The sequence below is a fragment of the Colobus angolensis genome, unplaced genomic scaffold (assembly GCF_000951035.1).
Source record: "Colobus angolensis palliatus isolate OR3802 unplaced genomic scaffold, Cang.pa_1.0 Scaffold32, whole genome shotgun sequence".
NCBI lineage: Eukaryota > Metazoa > Chordata > Mammalia > Primates > Cercopithecidae > Colobus > Colobus angolensis.
Genome location: NW_012116488.1, coordinates 9,732,060 through 9,755,016, shown reverse-complemented (window position 1 = coordinate 9,755,016; position 22,957 = coordinate 9,732,060). Strand labels below are relative to the sequence as shown.

At 47.5% G+C, this 22,957-nt stretch overlaps 1 protein-coding gene across 3 annotated transcripts in view; it reads left to right on the top strand.

Annotated features, from left to right (window-relative positions):
• Positions 1 to 11,334, top strand: part of BDKRB1 (bradykinin receptor B1) — a 27,420-nt gene extending 16,086 nt beyond the window's left edge. For 2 of the 3 annotated variants that reach the window (XM_011951500.1, XM_011951499.1), the window contains exons 2-3: positions 5,010 to 5,128; positions 6,037 to 7,124. In XM_011951500.1, the coding sequence (XP_011806890.1) occupies positions 6,047 to 7,105 (1,059 nt within the window). In that variant the 5' untranslated portion in view covers positions 5,010 to 5,128; positions 6,037 to 6,046 and the 3' untranslated portion in view covers positions 7,106 to 7,124. Of the gene's footprint in view, positions 1 to 5,009; positions 5,129 to 6,036; positions 7,125 to 10,800 lie in introns of those variants that run through there. The other variant, XM_011951501.1, reaches the window with a different exon arrangement.
• The last annotated feature ends 11,623 nt before the right edge of the window (positions 11,335 to 22,957 follow it).

Below are 22,957 nucleotides of genomic sequence, written 5' to 3'. Positions count from 1 at the left end.
GAGGGAAGGAAGGAAGGAAGGAAGGAAGGAAGGAAGGAAGGAAGGAAGGAAGGAAGGAAGGGAGGGAGGGAAGGAGGGTAGGGATGGAAGGAGAGAAGGAGGAAAGGAAGGAAAGAAGGAAGGGAGGGAGGGAGGAAAAAATCCAACAAAAATTGTTATATTATATTGATGGTGTTATAAAGTAGTTCTAGATAAAAACTATTTTCAAAAAAGTATTTAAATACATATACATGCACCTATGAATATTAAAGCAAAATAAAACATTTTTGTGTTAATTAACTGAACATTTAAAAATAAGATAAGCGGGAGGCGGAGATGGGCTGATCACGAGGTCAGGAGATAGAGACTATCTTGGCTAACATGGTGAAACCCCATCTCTACTAAAAATACAAAAAATTAGCCGGGCGTGGTGGTGGGCGCCTGTAGTCCCAGCTACTCAGGAGGCTGAGGGAGGAGAATGGTGCCAGCCCAGGAGACAGAGCTTGCAGTGAGCTGAGATTGCACCACTGCACTCCAGTCTGAGTGACAGAGCCAGACTCTGTCTCAAAAAATAAATAAATAAGATAAGCAAAATAATTTTTCTTGTTGCATATTCACATGCTACGGTTTCTTGTACCTGACTGATACCATGTCTTTGGCATTTTTCCCAATAATGTATTTTCTTCAGTATGGTCTTGTTATTTTTAATTTTTCCATATAATTGCCTGAAATCATTTTTCCACAAATTTTACAATTAACAAATTTAAATTAGTACCTTCAATTGACTCTTCTCTTGAACCAGAATATATTGAGAAAATGTTCCCTCTGCAGGTTCTGAGTGATAAGCTCTCAGCAAATTCTGCCAGGCAGACACTGTTCTCAAGTCCAATTCTTTGCCTATGGAATTGCATAAATATTTTAGCCCAGATATTTTCACAGGTGCTGTCTTTGTGCCTTAGTTTGGAGCACAGTGGCACTATCTCGGCTCACCACAACCTCTGCTTCCCCGGCTCAAGCAATTCTCCTGCCTCAGCCTCCTGAGTAGCTGGGATTATAGGTGCCCGCCACCATGCCTGGCTAATTTTCTAATTTTTAGTAGAGATGAAGTTTCACCATGTTGGCCAGGTTGGTCTTGAACTCCTGACCTCAGGTGATCAACCTGCCTTGGCCTCCCAAAGTGCTGGGATTACAGGCATGAGCCACCATGCCCAGCCCACAAGTATTTTTTTTTTTTTTACCAGATTAAACCTTTCAAATAAGTTGTACCTACTTATAAGTTTTGAATGTTTTGTCAAATTCAGATACTACAAGTCACTGATTTTCTCAATTTCATCTCATTTCCGTACAGAACATGAATTTATCCAATTAAAAAGATTCTTCCCACAAACTGAAATATTCCAGAGCTCATTTTAGAATTTCAAAATTAACTCTTGTACAGCATTTGATTTTGATTATTTTCTGATACATTTTATAATTTTTCTGCATACCAGCTTTGTTTTCAATACTTATAATTCACTAAAAGCTTTGAAAGCTGATGTTTTGGTGCTCTATTTATTGAATAACTTGACTAAATATTTCCAACTGATTTGGAACAAAATTCAACAAAAATTTAGAGATCTATTTCAACACACTATTTAATAACGTTTTAGGGCACTGAGATTCAATGTCCTCCAAAATTGATTGATAATGGGAAAATAAAAGAGAAAACACATGTGAAAGTCGAGTTTTTAAAAAAATTCATGAACAACTTTATCACATCAAGTTTGTAGTTCAGTAAATCTGTGCACATGTTTTAACATTTTATAAATTTTGTCACGTACATCTATTTCTATTTATAGAATATTGACATTTATTTACATGCAGTAACAAATTGTGTATGCACCATGACCTGTTCCAGTCACAGTTCTGTTTCATTAGTGTCTTAATTTAGTAGGAATATTGTTGTTACCATGACACTGGACTCCACCAAAATTTGTGTTTTATCCTCACAAAAATGCAATGACTTTATTTCCAATGTGGAAAATTTAAACAACTTAAAATAGCATTCACAAAAAGTCAGTTGTTTCACTTTGCCAGAATGAATGTTGCAAAGCCCTGCTTTGCTTCCATGAGCTGAATGAAAGAATGAATTGTGATTGGAATTGATAGGCTTTTCTGTCTGAAGAGTCTGAGGATACTGGTGTTGAGCGGGCACCATTTTGCTTTCTATGACGTTCTTCTTATGGAGCCAATGCACAGTCAGCCATCACTTCCACTGTTGCACATGCACAAGAAAAGCTGGAATTAAATGTGAGCTGAGTTAACTTAAAGAATAGTCGTTTGAGCTAAGGGAAAAGTCATGCCTCTCAGAATGATCTTATATCAGCATCTTTTGCAACTACATGGATGAGAACCATGTCTTAGGGTGCAATGTTCTTTTGTTTTTTTGTGTTTTTCTGAGACAGAATCTCACTCTGTCACCCAGGCTGGAGTGCACTGGCACAATCTCAGTTCACTGCAACCTCTGCCTCCTACATTCAAGCAATTCTCTGCCTCAGCCTCCCGAGTAGCTGGGATTACAGGCGCCTGCCACCACACCCAGCTAATTTTTATATTTTTAGTAGAGACAGCGTTTCACCATCTTGGCCAGGCTGGTCTTGAACTCCTGACTTCTTGACCCACGTGCCTTGGCCTCCTAAAGTGCTGGGATTACAGGTGTGAGCCGCCGTGCCTGGCCTGGTGCAATGTTCTTAAAATTATTAATTTCTAAAGTAGCAGCTCTGTGTCAGGTTTTCTTGCAATCAGTGAAATTGCTACAGACCCCATAGTGATGCAGATGTCAACAAATATTCTATGCAAGCTATCTGCTCATCAGCAACTTCCTTGAGCAACAGAAGTGCAGTACTTAAATTTCCATTAAACATTTGTTTTTTAGCTCATCACTCCAAAAAGGTTTATTGCAAATTCTTTAAGTATTGCCAAATGATAAAATAAACATAGTTTTGGATTTATGCCCTGCAAAAAATGACCAAACTATTGTAACAAGAGCCTCCAGCCTCCTCCATATTATACTGTGAGTGGGGACTGCTCAGCTTCCATGTGCCATGTATATTTCACAACCACCAAATTGTAATTTCCCTTGTCTCCTGTTGATCTGTCAACTGGCAGCTCTGCGGCTTCTGCTCTTTTATCTACTCTCTCCCTTGGTGATTTCATCCAGCCGCGTGACTTTAAATGCCGTTCCTGTGGTTACAACTCCCAGTCATGTCTCATCATCCCAGATCTTGTCCCTGAATACCACACTTGTCTATCTAATTGCCTACTGGATGTCCCCATGTGATGTCCAATTTACATCTCAACCTTAACAATTCCAAAGTTGAACTCCTGATCTTCCCCACCCCCCCAAAAAAACTGCTTCATCTTCATTCTGTCACCTTCATTTCAGCTAATGACAACTTCATACCTCCAGGTGTTCAGTGCAAAAACCTTGGCATTGTCCGATTTCTCCTTTCTCCCACCCAGATCCAACTGAAAATCATGGTGTTACTACCTTCAAAACACCTCTAGGGTTTGATCGCTTCTCACCACCTGCACTGCTATTCTCCCCAGCTGTCACTCGCCAGCATGTTTATTTAGTGTGTGTATTGTTTATCAACTCCTTCCTCCTGCTAGGCTTATATGCACACTGAGAGCAGGGGTTTTTGCCTGCTGTATTCACTGCTTTGTCCTAAATACCTAGAACAGTGCCTGGCACATAGTACATTCTCAGTAAATACTTGTTCAACAAATAAATGACTGGAGGAACCAGTGAATTATACCCCTGTGTGAATAACTCCACGTGACATGACAGACTGTCACAGCTAGAAGAGCCTCTTGAGGACATCGTGTCTTCCTTCGATGAGGAAAGTCAGGCTCAGAGACATGAACTGACTCTCCCGAGGTTACACAGCCAAATATGCTCTTCCAGGATTAATTCTCTGCTACACAATAGCTTTTGTTGGTATCTGTGAGGCTTTGCGGAGTTGAAGCAATCTCAGGCATCACCCAATAATAACAATCATGATGGTGACAGCTAACATTTGCCACGTGCTTACAATAAGTCAGGAACGCTGCTAAGCACTGGGTGTATATTAACCTATCCAAGTTGTGGAAGAATGTTTAGACTCTGAAGATCGTCTGGAGCCTCATAAATCCCACAGTGTAGGCAGCTGCTCACTCTGCGGATAGTGTTCTGTGGGTCCCTGAGTTGGCTGTGGCCGGTTTTGCGGGCAGGAGGCCACAAAGCCATGAGCACAGGATGGGAGGTACCCCTTGTGGAACCACAGAGGGCTGGGAGACACAGTCTTCCCTATGGACAGAGACAGAGCTTTCTATCCCTCTCCTGGTGAAACTCAGCGTGGGAGCATGGGAGGCAGGTCGGCTGCGTGGCTGTGAACGTGAGCTACGGGGGGCATGCAGACCAAAGTTCATAGCGTACACTGTGCCCACCAGCTCTAGCTCCTCCAGCAAGCGTAGGAGGCCAGTCAGCTGCATGGCTGTGAGCACGGCCTCTGGGGCCCATGCAGACCAAAGTTCCTAGCATAGCACTATAAACACCACCTAGGTCTTCTCCGACAAGCTGGTTAACTTCTCTCAGCCTGGCTTTGTCTTTCACCGAGCAGGGACAGGTGCAGCAGAAGAGAGCAGAAAGAAGCACAGGCTATCAATCAGGTTCTCAAATCAGACTGCCTGGGTTTGAATCCAGGCTCTACTGACCAGCTGTGTGACCTCAGACAGGTGACTCTGGGTCTCAGCACTCAATTTTCTAATTGGCCAAGTGGAGATGACAATGGCCCCTACCTTGAATGACTGCTAGGAATATTAAATGAGAAAATACTTAAATGTGAAACACTTAGAATGGCACCTGGAACACAGAGACCATTAAGACGATCTAACAAATGTAGTTGTTATCCTTATTTATTACTCATGCTTTCCTTGTTCTTTTATCTTTTTTTCTCTCTCTCTCTCTTTTTTTTTTTTTTTTTTTGTTGTGGTTGTTGTTGTTGAGACAGGGTCTCAGTTTGTCGGCCCAGGCTAAAGTGCGGTGGCACAATCATGGCTGGCTGCAGCCTCGACCTTCCAGGCTCAAACGATCCTCCCACCTCAGCCTCTTGAGTTACTGGGACCACAGGTGTGCACCACCATGCCCAGCTAATTTTTGTATTTTTTTGTAAAGACAGGATTTCACCCTGTTGCCCAGGCTGGCCTTGAACTCTTGGGTTCATCTGATCCACCTGCCTTGGCCTCCCAAAGTACTGAGATTACAGGTGTGAATCACCACACCTGGCCAGCACTCATGTTTTTCAGGCCCATAAAAGGAACCTCCTAGCACTGCCCCCATCCCTTCCGCCACACTGGCCCCAGCCACAACAGGTCAGCTTCCTTTGCTGTTCCCGGGCTTCCCTCAGTTCTGTTTCAAGCCATGACCTCTGCCTCCATGTCTGCAGCCCCATGAGGCTGGGGCTACTCTGTCCTGCATATCTCCAGTGCCTGGCAAGGGGCTGGTGTGAGGTAGATGCTCATTAAATGCCATTAAAACCCTAATAGTAACAATAATAATAATAATAGTACAGTTGTTACTAAGACTAATCACTACCTTCCAAAGTCTTTCCTCTATGCCAGGCACGGAGCTAAGCACCCTGTAGATCCTAACAACAGCCCTCCCATGATCCCACAAGAGAGGCACGATTCTCTCCAATCTTTAAAAAGGAAAGTGAAAGTCCATGGGTCTAAGTAGCTCACACTGAGTGATTGTACCAGGATTTGGACTCAGGCACCATCCCTTAAACCAGAGGTCAGCAAACTTTTCCTCTGCAGGAACCGATGGTAAATATCTTCAGCTTTGCAAGCCAGACAGTCTCCGTGACGAGCACTCGACTCACCCTTGCAGCATGAACGCAGCCGTGGATGATGTGTCCATGAATGGGTGTGGTTCTGTGCCAATAAAACTTTATCGTCCAAAAACAGGTGACAGGCTGGTTTGGCTCATAGGCTGTAGTCTGCCACTTCCTGTTTTATTCTACCTGCTGTTCATTTCAGGTCACTGTGCATGGCATCCTGGCCCCCTCTAGAGCTGCAGTCCTCCAACCAGAGCCAGCTGTTCCCTCAAAATGCTACAGCCTGTGACAACGCTCTGGAAGCCTGGGACCTGCTGCACAGAGTGCTGCCGACATTTATCATCTCCATCTGTTCCTTCGGCCTCCTAGGGAACCTTTTCGTCCTGTTGGTCTTCCTCCTGCCCAGGCGGCGACTGAACGTGGCAGAAATCTACCTGGCCAACCTGGCGGCCTCTGATCTGGTGTTTGTCTTGGGTTTGCCTTTCTGGGCAGAGAACATTTGGAACCAGTTTAACTGGCCTTTCGGAGCCCTCCTGTGCCGTGTCATCAACGGGGTCATCAAGGCCAATTTGTTCATCAGCATCTTCCTGGTGGTGGCCATCAGCCAGGACCGCTACTGCATACTGGTGCACCCTATGGCCAGCCGGAGGCGGCAGCGGCGGAGGCAGGCCCGGGTCACCTGTGTGCTCATCTGGGTTGTGGGGGGCCTCTTGAGCATCCCCACATTCCTGCTGCGATCCATCCAAGCCGTCCCAGATCTGAACATCACCGCCTGCATCCTGCTCCTCCCCCATGAGGCCTGGCACTTCGCAAGGATTGTGGAGTTAAATATTCTGGCTTTCCTCCTACCACTGGCTGCGATCGTCTTCTTCAACTACCACATCTTGGCCTCCCTGCGAGGGCGGGAGGAGGTCAGCAGGACAAGGTGCGGGGGCCGCAAGGATAGCAAGACCACAGCACTGATCCTCACGCTTGTGGTGGCCTTCCTGGTCTGCTGGGCCCCTTACCACTTCTTTGCCTTCCTGGAATTCTTATTCCAGGTGCAAGCGGTCCGAGGCTGCTTTTGGGAGGACTTCATTGACCTGGGCCTGCAATTGGCCAACTTCTTTGCCTTCACCAACAGCTCCCTGAATCCAGTCATTTATGTCTTTGTGGGCCGGCTCTTCAGGACCAAGGTCTGGGAACTTTATAAACAATGCACCCCTAAAAGTCTTGCTCCAATATCTTCATCCCACAGGAAAGAAATCTTCCAACTTTTCTGGCGGAATTAAAACAGCATTGAACCAAGAAGCCTGACTTTCTTATCAATTCTTTGTGACACAATAAATGCTATTGTGGTAGGCGAAATAATTACTCCCGTTGGTTGGGGGGTACTTAATCCCTGGACTTTATGAATGTTACTTTATGTGATAAAGGGGACTTTACAGCTGTTACCCAATTAAGGGTCTTGAGATGGGGAGATGATCCTGAATTATCCAGGTTGGCCTTATAGAATCACAAGTGTCCTTATAGGAGGGAGGCAGGAGGCTCAGAGTCAGGAGATGTGACTCTGGAAGCAGAGGCCATAGGAAGTCAGGGCGGCCACTGTGAGCCAAGGATTGCAAGCACTCTCTAGAGGCTGTGCAGGGCAAGGAAATGGCTTCCCCTGGGAGCCTCCAGAAGGAATGGGTCCTGCCAACTCCCTGTCTTCAGCCCAGGGCAACAGATTTAGGATTTCGGGCCTCCAGAACTGTTAGAGAATACATTTGTGTTTTGTTGTTTTGTTTTGTTTGGCTTGGCTTTGTTTTTTTGAGATGGGGTCTCGCTCTGTCGCCCAGACTGGAGTGTACTGGCACAATCGCGGCTCACTGCAGCCTCAATTTCCCAGACTCAGGGGATCCTCCCACCTCAGCCTCCTGTAGCTGAGGCTACAGGTGTGCACCACCATGCCTGGCTAACTTTTCTATTTTTTGTAGAGATGGGGTCTTCCTGAGTTGTCCAGGCTGGTCTCAAACCCAAGGGCTCAAGTGATCCTCCACTTTGGTCTCCCAAAATGCAAGGATTATAGGCGTGGCCACTGCGCCTGGTCCCATTTGTGTTTTAAGCCACCAAGTTTCTGGTAATTTGTCATAGCAGCAGCAGGAAACAGATAACAAGTATTGGGTAATGGCCTCTCTTATTACACTTCCATTTGTCTTTTCAAAGCTTTCTAGGCTAACTGCCAGGAATACAGGGATGGTACAGCTAGAAGTTCTATCTCCGAGGAACTTACATACATCTACATATTATCTTATAAAAAATGAAATGAGAAATTGCTTGAGCACACCACGGATCCAGCATCTTTCTCCTTCAGAGAGAAAGGGGATGGGTTCCCTCTCAGGTTAGCAGAGAAGACGCTGTGAAGGGAGTCAGCCATGAGCCTGGTTTCCACAAAGGGTGCAATCTGGATACGTGGAGACAGGGAGGAAGGGCTGGCGGAGGCGGGAAAGGGGATGCTGCTCATAAAAGAATGCTTGTGCATGCTCTTGTTGAATGTGTAAGGCACTGGTGCAGGTCTTGCTACGAGAGACCCAAAGGTGACCTAACAGTGTCTCTACCCTCCAGGGACTCACAGCAACCAGGACAATAATTAAGAGATTGTCATAGAGCAGGGTGCCCGCCTTCATCAGGGTGAGGGGTGCCATGAGAACCAGAACAGGGCTCCAGTCTGGGTGGCTGGGAGGGATGGTTATAGAGGGGTTCCTGGAAGAAGAGACACATAAACTGAATCCCAAAAAATGAGAAGATGACCAAGCAAAATGGGGGAAAGGAGTGTTCCAGACAGAAGGAACAAAGTAGGCCCAGAGGCAGGTGGGGTTACAGGTTAGGAGGGAGAGGCTGAAGGACGGCAGAGGACGAGGGAGTTCACGAAGGGAATTGGGGCTGGAGGAGAATGGACAGGCTGGGTCCACAATGGTCAGCTGGCAAAGATAGTTCACCCAGGAAGCATGGTGGGCTCCAGGGGGCTTTGAGGGCCCCCTTGAAGCTGTAAAGCATGGCTGTGTTGTGTGAATTTACTCTCATAATGCTCGACAGACCCAGGAAAGGATTGCTCTGGAGGAGGGTTTAGCCAGACAGACGGCCATACGTCATGGGAGTTGGGGATCCTGGTCAGACTCTGGGGAATAATGGAGAAGGAAGAAACGAGCACAGGGAGAGAAAGAAGTGAAGTGAGATCAGTGTGTTAAAGGACGGGTGTAATGAGAGAACCTGGGTGACAGAGCAAGAAAGAGAAGAAGGGCTGGGCACAATCTGCTGTACACTGTGAAGGGAGTCAGTCGTGAGCCTGATTTCCACAAAGGGTGCAATCTGTAATCCCAGCAGTTTGGGAGGCTGAGACAGGTGGATGGCTTGAGCCCAGGAGTTCGAGACCAGCCTAGGCAACATAGCAAGACCCCATCTCAACAAAAAATACAAAAATTATCCCGGCGTGGTAGTGTGCACCTGTAGTCCCAGCTACTTGGGAGGCTGAGGCAAGAGGATCATCTGAGCCCAGGAGGTCAAGGCTACATGCAGTGAGCCAAGATTGTGCCACTGCATTCCAGCCTGGCTGACAGAGTGAGACCCTGTCTCATTAAAAGAGAGAGAGGAAGTCATAGCCACAGAGCAGGAATGTTTGAATAGAACATTCCAGAGGCAGAGCCATCCCAGGAGATGACAAGGATCAAATAGATCCCTGACACCAGGTGGCTGAAATAGAGGGAAGAAGAAGGAGGTTGGAGACAACACAGTCAGCGAATGGAGAGGTCAGGTGGTGGGTGGGCCCTCCACTGGGCCCCTGCAGGCAGGCGGAACACAGAGAGTCTGTGGGCCAAGAGGCCATTCCAAGGTCAGTTTCCATGGAGTCAGGGAGAGGGTGTAGTGACTGGACTCCAAGACACTTGGGGGAATGGGGAGAATGGCAGTCCCCACAGCTACACGGGAAGGGCTGGTCCTCATAGAACAGCAGCAAAGACTCATTCATTCCAGGAATGGAAAGAATGCCATGTTCTTGTAACCTGGAGACAGGGTGTGAGAGGCTGGCAGCGGCTGGGCCACCGGGACCTCATCAGTGATAACCCTGTGATCAGTGCTGCAGCCCCTGCAGGTTTTCTGGAGAGCAGAGTGTGGTCAGAAGGCCTGGAGCTGAGCCGACAGGCAAGATCCAGCCTGCACATGTGTTTAATTTGGACCACATGGCATTTTTTAGAACTCCAAGCTCCCAGGCTCTTGAGTTGGTTGCCAGTACTGAAACTCCCCACAAGGAGCCAGCTTTCCAGTTTCTCTTGAATGTTTGGAAGATCCAGCAACACTGATTCAATTTCATTCATTCAGCAGATATTTATTAAGCATCTACTTTGTCAGACACTGTTGTGGACACTGAGAATATGGCAGTGAACAAAAGAGAGGAACATCCCTGGGCTCCTTGGAGTTAACCTTCCGGGGTCCCCCCAGAGCTCCAATTCTTTGGTGCTGCGTAGCAGAAGCCCGGTGAACAGGGTGCCCTCCCATGAGATTCACACACGTGGCAGCTATGGGAGATTGGGTTTGCAGCCCCTGATCCGGACCAGCTCTTCTTGCGCAGTCTAGGAAACAGAGCAGTAAGACCTGCCCAAGTACAGCCAGTAGGACTCACAGCAACCACACACAGCAATAGGCTCAGTCATCTCATTTAATCACCTGACTCCCTTGTGAGGTCTGTTTCAGGACGTCCACTTTCTAGGTGAGGAAGAGGAGGCTAAGGAAGGCAGTGCTTGCTCAGACTGCAGAGGCTGGATTCACCCAACTCATCTGACTCCAACACCAATGTGATTTCCAAGCCCCCAGGCAGGAATTCATTGGGCAAAGGCTCTGTGGCAAAGTGGCAAAAATAGGCAGGAATAGAGAGTGGGAAAGGGAAAATAATACCTGATCCCTCGTCTACTCCGAGTGAACTGACCCACGTATGCCCTCCTTTCTTGTTTCTCAGCCTGCCCGAAGCTGGCGGCTTATCAAAATCCTTTCTAGGGCTTGCAAAAACCAATCCCACACTAGAGGAGAATGTGCTGGCCAGTGAAACCAGACAGCATTGCTCACAGGATCTAATTCAACGGTAGGCTGCAGCCACATTCTGAGAAGTCAGACCCCTGATTTATGAGATGCACTAAGTAACGTTTACCGAAGCCCAGCAAATGGCCCCACAGCGGGAGAGACACCGGCAAACCCATACCGTAGAATTCTGTCGCCCTTCTGTGGCGAAGGCCAGTTATTCATTTGCAGAAGGAGAAATTTCTGCCTTGACTAAAAGGATCGATGCTGTGGGAAAAGGTAATACATCTGAGTTCCCACGGATCTGGTCGACAGGTTCACCTGGCGTGTTCCACATGGCGCCAAGCCCAGGCCATACCTGTGGTGCTAACACCTGGGGTGGAGGGAGGAATTAGCAAATAGTCTTCCAGCGTCCCCAGCTCCAGCACCGTTATGGGCTTCCACTCTCTCCCTGAGAAGGGCCAAGTAGAGAGAGGAGAGGAGCTTCCACTCCAGTCTGCTCCCAGCTTTGGGGTCTGTCCTGGGCTCCAGAACTGCGTGATCAGATGCCATATGTGGCCTTCACTGCTCCCTGCAGTGGGAAAGTAAGAAAACTGCCCCCACCCTACCCCGTCATCACCCCAGTCCATCATGGGGGGTGGGTGGCGCTAAGGCCCTCCACATAATCCATCATGGGGAGTGGGTGGCGCTAAGGCCCTCCAAATAATTCATCATGGGGAGTGGGTGGCGCTAAGGCCCTCCAAATAATTCATCATGGGGAGTGGGTGGTGCTAAGGCCCTCCAAATCCCTGCCTTGGGGAAACTCCCTGATGTCGCAATGGCCGCAAGCAGGCTCTTGTTCTCCGGAGATGAGTCACAAGTTTGACGAGGAGCAGGTCGGAAGCAGCCCTGGGAAGTGTTCCCCCCCACCCTTGCTCCCACCACAGCTCCCAGGAGCCTGGGCATCCAAGCAGGGCTGATCCAAGCCCTTGGCTCCGGCTGAGCTCCCCTCTGGCCTCTGTGCACCTTCAGCTCCTTCCTGCCATTCTCTTTCCCTGTGCCCAGCCCCTTTCTCCAGACCCCCTTGATTCCCTCTCAGCACCCTCAGGCGTCCCTGGATCCCTCGAGCTCAGGCCCCTGCCAAAGAAGGGCCTCACCACGGGGCTGCCCAGTGCACAGTGCAGCCGGTTAAAGGCCCAGGGCTCAGAGTCACGCAGGCCAGTGTTCCAGTCCTCTCTCCACCACCGCATGAGCCTGGCCGACCGCAGAAACTCGGCATCCCATCTGTCAAATGGGAATGAGGAGAGCAGTGCCTCACTGTGTTGTTGTGAAAATTAAGTGACCCAAAGGGCTGCCTTATTCCCTTTTTGGAAAGAGGTAATGAGCAAAGAAAGGGAAGGAAAGGCGAGAAAGGACAAGATGAAGATCGAAGACGTGTGTGAGACACCAGGACAGGACCCACCCCAGCAAACACCAACAACCATTTTCTCCTATGAGCAGAAGAGGCTTTAACTATGACTGAAATGAGTGCATGTCAAAGCAGTCTGAATAAAATCCCAAAAATGGTGTCCATGTCACTCTTCTGGTTGTGATATGGCACCATCCTTGTGTAAGATGTTACCATTGGGAGAAACTGAATAAAGAATAATGGGGCCAGGCACAGTGGCTCATGCCTATAATCCCAGCACTTTGGGAGGCCTAGACGGGCAGATCACATGAGTCCAGGAGTTCAAGACCAGCCTGGGCAACACGGTGAAACCCTGTCTCTAGTAAAAATACAAAAATTAGCCAGGCATGGTGGTGCACACCTGTAGTCCCAGCTACTTGGGAGACTGGCGGGAGAATCAGTGGAGCCTGGGGTTCGAGGCTGCAGTGAGCCATGATCGTGCCATTGCACTCCAACCTGGGCAACCAAGTGAGATCCTGTCTCAGAAAAAAAAAAAAGAATGAGTACAAGGCATCTTTCTTATCACTGTATGCAAACCCACTAAAAACCTTAAAAAGAATGCATAATTAAGTTATACCCACTCTGCCTTACAGATGAGGAAACCAAGGTCCAGAGACAAGCAGACTTGTCCAAGGTCACCAAGTAAGCAGGGCTCCTGCTGAAGGGCTCTGTTCAGACCCAGGATGCCTGCTGGGCCCTTGTGACAGGTCTCAGTCTCAGGCTGAGGTCAGAGAAGAGGCCTGAGTGCCAGGGATCCCATTTGAGTGGCCCTGATGGTGGCAGAGACTCCCTGTGGCCGGGGTTGTGTTTAAGGCAGTAAACAGGAAGCCAAGCCTAATTTCCAGGAGCTTCAGGGGACAGAAAACTATCAGAAAGGATTAGTTGGGACGCAGCAAGTATGACAGCAAGACATTTCAGGGCTTCAGTCAACAAGGGGCTTGGTGTACTGTAGCTGCCAAAATAGCTGCCAGCTCTCAGCTGCATTAAAATGAGTATAGCCTCTAAAATGAGGGAGGTGATATTCCATGAATTTAGCACTGGACAGGGTCCATTTGGAGTATTGTGTCCAGTTCTTGGCTGATTCCAAAGACAGGGATCAGACTGGTGAGAGGACACAACAGCACACCCTCCAGACACCCGGCGGCAGAGGGCTTACCACAGAAGATACGACTTATGCAGAGAGAGGAACAAATGCACTTAGTGTTACCCCAAAGGGACCAAAGAGAAAAAAATTCCTGAAAAACACATTCTGTCTTAATTTAAGGAAGGGCTCTTTGACAGGCAGAGCTGTCCCATGATAGAACTGATGGCCTTCAATTACGTGGGTTCCCGGTCTCTGGAGGAGCCCAGCAAAGCTGCACAATCTCTTGGCAGAAGCCTGCAAAAGAATCCAGGAAGCATCTACTGCACACTCACCCTTGAGGAGCTCACTGCATATAAGGGAGACAGAAAAGAAAAGAGATCATTCCTCAGTGTTAGATGTCTCGTCATGAGGTGACGAATTCTGCTGCAAGGAGTTCCAGAAGGAAAGGGGGTTCCCTGAGCTGGATCTTAAAGTTAAGTAGGACAACGAGGGTGTTGGCCACCTGCAACCTTTCCCTCACCCAAGCTCTCAGTCAACAAAATCAAGGGCTGGAAGATGTATGCCAATCCCAAGGAGTGACTGTTGCCCTCTAGGCCATGTGAGTCAGTGAAGACTGAACAAGGAAGTGGCATATTTGGAACTGCATTTCAGAGAGATCACTTTCACTAGAATATGGATGATGGCTTGCACAGTGTATCAGTTATCTATGCTGCATAACAAACGACCCCCACACTTAGTGGTTTAAAATAACCACCTCAACTCATAATTCTGTAATTGGCCATTTGGGTTGGGTTCAGCCGAGTGGTTCTTCTACTGGTCTTAGTTGGGCTTACTCATGAATCTGTGATCAGCAGCCAGGCAGCTAGTCACTCTGCTTCTGGAGAATGGGCAGGAGGCTGCAGCAACACAAGGTCAACATCAGATGGAATTAAAGCCCACCGATGGGGCCAAGAGAGGCTCACACCTGTAATCCAAGCACTTTGGGAGGCCAAGGCAGGTGGATCACTGGTCAGGAGTTCAAGACCAGCCTGGTCAACATGGTAAAACCCCATCTCTACTAAAAATACAAAAATTAGCTGGCCATGGTGGTGCACACCTGTAGTCCCAGCTACTCGGGAGGCTGAGGCAGGAGAATGGCTTGAATCTGGGAGGTGGAGGTTGCAGTGAGCTGAGATCGCACCACTGCACTCCAGCCTGGGCGACACAGCAAGACTCCGTCTCAAAAAAAAAAAAAAACAAAAAACAAAAAAAACACTAATGGGTTAGGTGAAATGATGGCAGACTAGGGAGTACCCCAACCCTGACCTCCACAATCTAAGACAGAATCAAAGCAGCTTCTTCATTCATGGCTTTGTGTGCCCAGCACTTACTGAGTGTCCAATACATGGCATGTAAAAGTAAAATATAAAAATCCCACCTTCAGTGAGTTCACAGGACGTGAAAAAGCTCATCATGCCCATTTTACAGATGGAAAAACTGAGGCCCAGAATGCTTTGCATTCTGACAGAGCAACTTCATCAGTGTGAGGTCTGGAATCAAGTGCCAGCTCTTCTACTCTGAGTATTGTAGCCATGCATAGTGCTCCCTAGAAAATGGTTCCTGAGCAGCTTGTCTTTAGAATAGAAGTGCCATTTGGTCAATGTTGATTTGTGGTTGGGAAGTGGTGAAGGGCAGAAAATTCTTCTTCCTCACTCTTCTGTGGGAGGCATTACTACTGCTCACTGAGAATTCTAGTTCTCCTCTTCTTCTGAAAAATAGGAGGTTGAAGGCATTGAACTTCCTCACCCTATAGAGACTAAGAATGGCTTCTTGCTTGCTTTGGCCAATGTAAGCAAAATTGTGGGTCACTTCTAGGCAGAAGAAAATTCAAGATCATAGACCTCCATTCTTTCTCTGCTGTAGAAAAACCTGAAAAGCTATGTTAAGATAGTGATATCATTAAGATCTGGGGACTTCATCGGCCTGAACCTCTGAGTGACTAGGAAAAGCAAAGTTCCCTACCAACCTACATCAAACATGTAGGTGAGAAGAAAACAAACATTTGTTGTTTTAAACCACAGAGAGTCGACGGTTTTGTTACTGCAGCAGAACTCAGCTCATCCTGTCTGACTCATCAGGTTTTGATGAAGAGGGATTGCTCCCTAAACCCTTGGCTTCTTCCCCACCCCTGACTCCTCTCCCTGGAAGAAACTGGACTCTTCTGATTGTCCAGTTTCAAAAAAAAAAAAGAACTGGGCCTGGCCTGTGGAGCTCAGTTCCTTCCTCCATTCTCACTCTTTGGGAAGTGCCTGACTGCAGATTGGTCTTCTCTTGTCCATAAGGTAAGCATAGAGTTAAAGGCTCTGCCCTAGTGCAGAAGTCATCAGCATTGCCTGGGCCTTCATAAGTCAGGCCTGATTCTGGGATTCAGCATCAAAAAGTCCATTTTGTAGTCACATGCCTGAGTGATACCTTCTAACCTAGCCCTTACCAGTAATAAAGAGGAGAGTGCAGGCCCTGTGCCCTGACTCCACCATCTGCCTCTTTGGTGCAGAACTCATGAGGGAAAACAGGAGTGTCTTCACACCCCAGCTCCTATCATCCTGTCTCTCTCCAACTATAGAGGATGCAAGTTTCAAATATCTGTTATTCCTTGGAGAAAGCTTACTGGCGAACTACAAATCTGATTCACGGGAGATTTTTCACAAAATCCTTATAAATATCTTAGTGAGTTCTGATGTAGGGTGCATTAGCCTTATAGGTATTTTGGACTCAATAGTTCTTTCTCACGGATGGCTGTCCTGTGCATTACAGGATGTCTAGCAGCATCCCAGGCCTCTATGTGTTAGACGTCCAGAGCAGCCTTCCTCTCCCAGTAGTGGCAAGCAGCATGTCTCAGGACTTTACAAATGTCCCCTACAGAGCAAAATCACCCCCTTCCCCAGCTGAGAACCACATTTTAGCTTCTCTGATCAAGTTATTCAACAATAGCCTCAAGGAAAGCCTGGTTGTCTGGAGAGACTTCTTGGAGGTGGTGGGACTGAAACCGAATCACAGGTTCAGTCACTTGCCACTGGCAGAGTCCAATTAACAAGAGCAAGGCCTAGTATAAAGAAAGTGATTTATTTCCAAAGCTTCACTTAGGGGAAGAAGTACAAGCTCCTGCCTCAAGGGTACCACTTTACTTTTGGGGCAGAAAGCAGGGGCTGTTAAAGTGGGACTTGGCATGAATGGCATGTAGGGGAGGGAGCCGGCAGGTGGGGTCAACGTGATTCTTCCAGTTCTGCCTGTAATGGTGCCTGCTCAACCATCTGGCAGAGCAGAACTAGGTTGTAACGTGGCCCATTGTCTCAAGATACTGTCCAGGTGGGAGAGAGTTTCCTAGCAGGCATACTTGACGTTGTAAATTGACTAATGTCTCTCGAGGCAGTCTCCTGATGGGAGAGGTGCCAGGCTCTGGAGCTTCTAAGCAAGTACATGGTTAGATAAGCTTGCCCTGTAGTGAGTGTCTGGTGAAGGGAAGGTTATAAATTGCATTTCTAAAGAGCTAAGTAGGAAGTGGGGAACAGGGTGTAAGGGGAAAAAAGAAAAGAAGAAAATAATAATTAAAAAAATCCAACTCACTCTCTTTCTCTTAGAAAAATGGGGGTACTTATTTATAGGACTTCAGCCCGTGAAGAATTGGACTTTACGAAATGGAGGAGGGAGGCCGTGGTGCTGGGAAGGAAAGAGTGAGCAAAGGGAGGCTTGGAGGCAGGCGCTGATGGGATGGCAGGGGAGCAGGAGGATCGCACGAACAGCAGCTGGAATGATGACATAGCCAACCATGCACAATCAGTCTGAACCATCTCTGGCATGCATTGCACATACAAGTATTTGCTAACATCCCTAGAGCAGAATCTCTCTGCGAGTGCAATACGTGGCATCAACTTCGAACAAGTCGCTGTTATTGATTTTGGTGTCATTCCCTGGTGTTTCACAACACACCCCAGCCAATGCCTAGTGGCTTCTTCCAGTGTGATTTTCCCTTCACTGTCCTACAGCCAACCTTGTGGCAGGGAAAATGTAAGACTGGGAAGGGATGAGAAAGGAAGAATGGGATTCATCCATCATGAACAATCGTTCTTAGAACAATCAGGATCCAATGGGACCAGGGTCACCTTGAGGGAAGCAAATCAAGCATGGAGATGCCATGTCAAATCATGTCTTTATTTAAACTTTTGAGGTTTTGTTCATCATGGATGTTTTGCATTAATTTTGATTTTTTTTAAATTTTGCATTATTGTTTGATGACAGATGTGCTCCCCGCCTTAGACTTTGCGCCCAGGTGAGAGCCTCACTTGCCTCACCCTAATCCCACCTTGAGTGGGAGGGTGGGGGGCTGCATTTCCAGCAGAGAGATCTGGCAGAGAAGCTTCCACAGGCTTCTATTTCACATGCATCTGTAGACATCCCTCAGAGAAGGCCACAGAAGCTCTTTATCTGTATACAAAGCACATTTCTATTCTCTCATGCCCCAAATATGGCTTTATCAATCTGCCGTGAAAGTGCTACCAGGGGCAATTTTCATGTCGAGAGAGGGCCTGGTGTGCTGGCCCCCAGCCCCATGTTTACAGGGAGAAATTAATCATGGAATAACGTGATGTTTTTCTTTTTAATCTACGCAGTGTCCTTGACTAAGAGGAAGCTGTCACCGACAAGCCTCGTGAAAGAATTAGGATAGTTAGGATGTTTCCAAGTCCTTCCCACGGCGCGTGGGGTCGGAATTTGCACAGGCTCGGGTGCCATGCTTGGGAGGGGGTGATTTCCAAACCAAAGTTCCACTGAGAAGAGAGCGGGCGCCCCCTGCTGGCATCAAGGGCAGACTGCTCTTTCCCCAGACATTCTGCACACACTTTCTTTCAAAGCAAGCCCTTACATGGGGTCACTACAGATCCATTCCAAAGCGAAACAGAACACAGAAACAGGACGAGGCAACGATGCCTCTTGAAGGGTGTTATTTAAAGATATCTTCAAAAAAAATTTAAAAAGATAATAAACCTGTTTTGTGGGCATGTCAATAAATACAACTTCTATGGGAAGGCAGTTGACAATAGCTACCCAAATTTCAAATGGTGTCCCGTAGACACAGTGTTACCCTTATAGTGATTTATCCATCAGATATACTTATCAGAAATGGAGAAGCAGCAAAGTTAAGTGGCTCAAGGTGAACCTTTAGGGCGGGGAGTTGGCTGAAATCCCAGTTCATCGGCACCAAAGAAAATGGAAACAACACCTGGGCCACGTGAAGATTGCTTTCCAAACGGAACCAGGTATGGACAATTAGGAAGAAATTACAACGGAATCTGGTGTGAAGAAATAGTTAAGTCCTGAAAGAGTGGGAGTTGAAGGGGCCAAATACAACTAAAGTTTCACTTTAGTGTATTTTAAACTGAAATGGAGGCGTGAGGGAAACTGTATTTGGCCTTTGAAGTGCTCGTTATTAATGGAAGGAGGATTTCTGTCTACAGCATTAGAACGTTGATACTGTATTGAAAATAGCATAGATGTTGGCATTTTTTCACTCATCTTTTACTAAATGTTAAACAGTTTATGGAGGGATTGCCTTGAAGTCTCCATCACTGAAAATAACTGGGCCACATCTGGGCTGACACAATGTTCACTTCAGAGTTCTGGAAGTCAGGTGAGTACTTTGCACTGAGCAGTTGCGTTTTCCTCTATACCTCAGTGGAATCCAAATGTGAAAGAGTGGTTCGTCCTCTTCTGGTAGGCTTAGAAACTCTTACTGTAAGGATGCAGTAGTGTTCGTTTCTCTCAGTTATTCCAAATCCCAAAAAAACTTGGCCTCCGACACCCTTTTTGAAATTTATTTTTATTTATTTATTTTTGTATCTCTAAGAGCAAATTTCCTTGTAAGCAGGCAATCCTAAATATCAGGCTAAAAAGGAGCTGGCTCCCCCACCTACCCCGATGCCACCCCAGATCTGTGTTAAATGCCGGGGAAGCAGAAGTCCAGACGCCCAGAAACAGGAGACCAGGTGGTGTCTTCAAAAGCAGGAATTCCAACTCTCACACTGCTCTCAGTGGTGTATGTTCCTTTCGTCAGCATTGTGAACTGCCACTCAAATCTCTTGGGGAGCAAAGCAAATTGATTTACATTTGTAAGGAACAAATGGCTGGCATGATTAACTGTGTTTCGTCCCTTGCATATTAGAGTTTGACATCTTTCTTTTTTTTCTTTTCTTTTGCCTTTTCCATGGTGTGGAGAGTTTGATGTCTTCTCACTGGATTCTGAGCTCCCTGGGAGCAAGGACCATCTCTTTCCTCTCTAGCACAGGCATTTGCACACAGTAGGCATTCAAAAAACAGTAACAATATCTAAGTCTTACATCACACTTACCGTGTGCCAGAGAGAAACTGTTCAAAGCACTTGAATCCTCCTACCAATTGTATTCTTATTTTATACAGAAGGGAACTAAAGCACAGAGAGGTTAAGTAATTTCCCCAAGGCTACACAGATCAGAAGTAATGGAGCCTGAGTTCAGCCCCAAGTATCCTAACTCTAACATCTACACTCTTAGCCACTGTGTCATGGTTCCCAAACTTGTCTACACGTTAGTCCCCTGGGGAGCTTTAAAAATACACCCTAGGGATTGGGATTTAGCTGGACTTGGGTGTGGCCTGAGCTTTGGCATTTTTGAGAGATCCCCTGGTTCTCAGGTGCAGACAAGTTCTGAAACCGGGTGCATTACACTGCCCTGCCCCATTCACCAGCAGATGTTTGCTGAATGGGATTTGCTCTGTGTGGAACTGCTTTCAGGGATATACACAAGCCCAGGGGAAAAAAATCCTAACTCTGGCAACAGCAAATTATCTTCGAGTGCAGCAGAATGTTATTCCAATAGAGCATGTAAGCACATGGATCTGCAGTCAGATTTCCTGCATTCAGAGTCTAAATGGGCTGGTTATGATCTGCAGGTAGCAGTCAGGCCAGGTGCTCACCAACCTCACTTTCATTCCTTCCTGGGTACACAGGTAGACTCCATTACCTGTGTTTCCTGTTGGCTGTGACCATGTGACAGAATTCTGGCCAATGGTGGCATAAGTGATGTTTGCTCCTGTCTCCCTGGCTATGTCCTGGCCATAAAAGGGGTCCTCCTGTCTCTCCTGTGCAGAGATCCCAGCTGGGGATTCTGAGGTTCCAGGGGATGCAGAGCCACAAGATGGAAGGAGCCTGGGCTCCTCCATCACTGCTTGAAGGAGAGCTTTCAGATATTCCAGAATGCCAACTGGACTTTCTGGAAATGAGAAATAAAACTCTCTTTTTGTTAAGCTGCCGAGATTTGGGGATCTAGCTGTCACTAGTGACTCGTATTCCTTAACAAGTACATGGTGTGGCTTGGGACAGGTTACTTAACCTAAGCCTTAGTTGTATCATCTGCAAAATACAAATAATGGTACAAATATGAACAAGGCAAAGTAGATTCACTCTCCTCTTTTCTGCCCCTCTCCACCTTGCCCTCTGCCCAGGACCCTGCGCCTTATGGACTGGGCATGAGTCAGGTTCCACCCATGGGAGGCTCCAGCAGGAGATGGGAGGGCAGGAGAGTGGGGGTGGGGGTCTATCCCTCTGGCTCCTTCCCTGCAACTAGGGTCATAGCTCCAGTCGGGCAGCCCTCTTTCAGCTGTAAGTTCTCGGAATTGCTCCCTTAGTCTTTTCAGGACTGTGGCTGTGCCTGGTGTTCAGTCTCTTGAGAGATGGATGAAGAAGGAGGGGCATCCTAATCCCATTCCCACAAGGAGAGCCACAAAAGGTGAGGAATGGCCATTGGCTCACATGACTTTGAGGCCAAGGCAGGCCCAAAGCTGAAAGTGGATTACAGAAGAGCTACCAAGTCTTCACCTGGCTCAGAGACAGCCACGAGGTGCCTGTGGGCTTCCCTTACCCTGTGCTGCCCACCATGTGCTGAGTATTTCCTTCCTAGCATCTGCCTGTCATAGGTAGGGGTCACATCTCTTGCTGAGACCCTGCCTGATACTGAATGTGAATATTACTTACCCTGGCTGATACTGAATGTGAATGTCCCCCTGCCCTGGTGAATGGAGCAGGGCAGTGTAATGCACCGGGTCTCAGAACTTGTCTGCACATGAGAAGAACCACGGGATCTCTCAAAAATGCCAAAGCGCAGCCCACACCAAAGACCAGCTAAATCCCAATCCCTGGGGTGTATTTTTAAAGTTCCCCAGGGGACTAATGTGCAGACAAGTTTGGGAACCATGACACAGTGGCCAAGAGTGTTGTCGAGTGCCTAGCAGAGGAGTCTCCACATAGGAAATATTCAATCAATGTTGAACTTTTATTTTATATATATTTATATTTTAAAAATTATTACAAGTATTGCTAAAACCAAGAAAACATGAGCTTACATTGAATAAAGGACATCCGTAAGTAGTAATCATGTGATCTTGGGCAAAGAATTTCCCCTCTTCGGGCTTCAGTTTCCTCACCTGCAGACAGGACTAGATGACAGCTCAGGTTCACTCACTCATTCATTCATTCACCATTCGCTGATCCTGACTCTGGGCAAGGCACTGTGCTAGGCCCCAGGTCCCTAAGTCCCTTGCCCTCCTGAAGGAAGTCAAACAGGGAAACAGACATGGATCTACAGTATGCGGGGAGTGCTGCAAAGTTTAACAAAGAAAAGGACAGCATGCTATAGTGGGAAGGAGAGAGGAAGGGAGGGTGGCCAGGCTGCTTGGAAGTGGAGCCTCTGGGCTGAGACGGTAGGAGCAGGCAGAGATCCAGACGGAAGCACCCAAGTGGGGGCGGCCATAGTGCTTGTTCTTGCCCCAGGCTGTGCGTGATTTTCCCCAGGAGAGCTGTTAGCGCAGTGATTTCTAACGGGATTTTTGTCGTATTTGGCATATTTGGCCACGTCTGGAGACATCTTTGGTTGTCACAACTGGGGGAGGGGAGTTTGTTACTGGTGTCCAGTGGCCAGAGGTCACCGGGGGGTGGGAGGGTGGCAACATCCCCTTCATCCTACAATGCCCAGGCTGGTCCCAAATGTCAAGTGCTGAGGTGGAGAAACCCCACTTTAGCCCCATTCTGAGATTTTGCTTTAATCAGTGTTGACTGTGGCCTGCGGTGCAGCCTTTACAGAAAGAAATCTTCCAGGGGGCGCTAACCCCTACTCACGGGCATGCAGAACTGAACCGCTAGGGTGGCTAAGCACAGCCAGAAGAGGGGAGAAGGGCTGGAGACGCTGGGAAGAGATCAAGCACATCATTTTCTTGCTCAAATATTCTAAGAGCCTTTAATCTCAATCTTCTCGCAAAATTCTGCGGTTTCACAATTAGTGAGGAGATTTTGCTAAGTTAGGTAACTGCTCCAAGCTTTTCTTAAAAGAAGTCCTGGGAAGAGCATGAGGTCTGGGAGTCAAACCATGTGATGGTGAGCAAGTTTCTTGACCTCTCTGAACCTGTCTCCTCATCTGGAAAACAGGCACTCTAGTTAAACTGCCTCTGAGCGGGGGCTCAGATACTTGGCACACAGTGAGCACCTCACAATTGTCCCCATCCCTCTCTTCAACAAGAGCTATGTGTGAG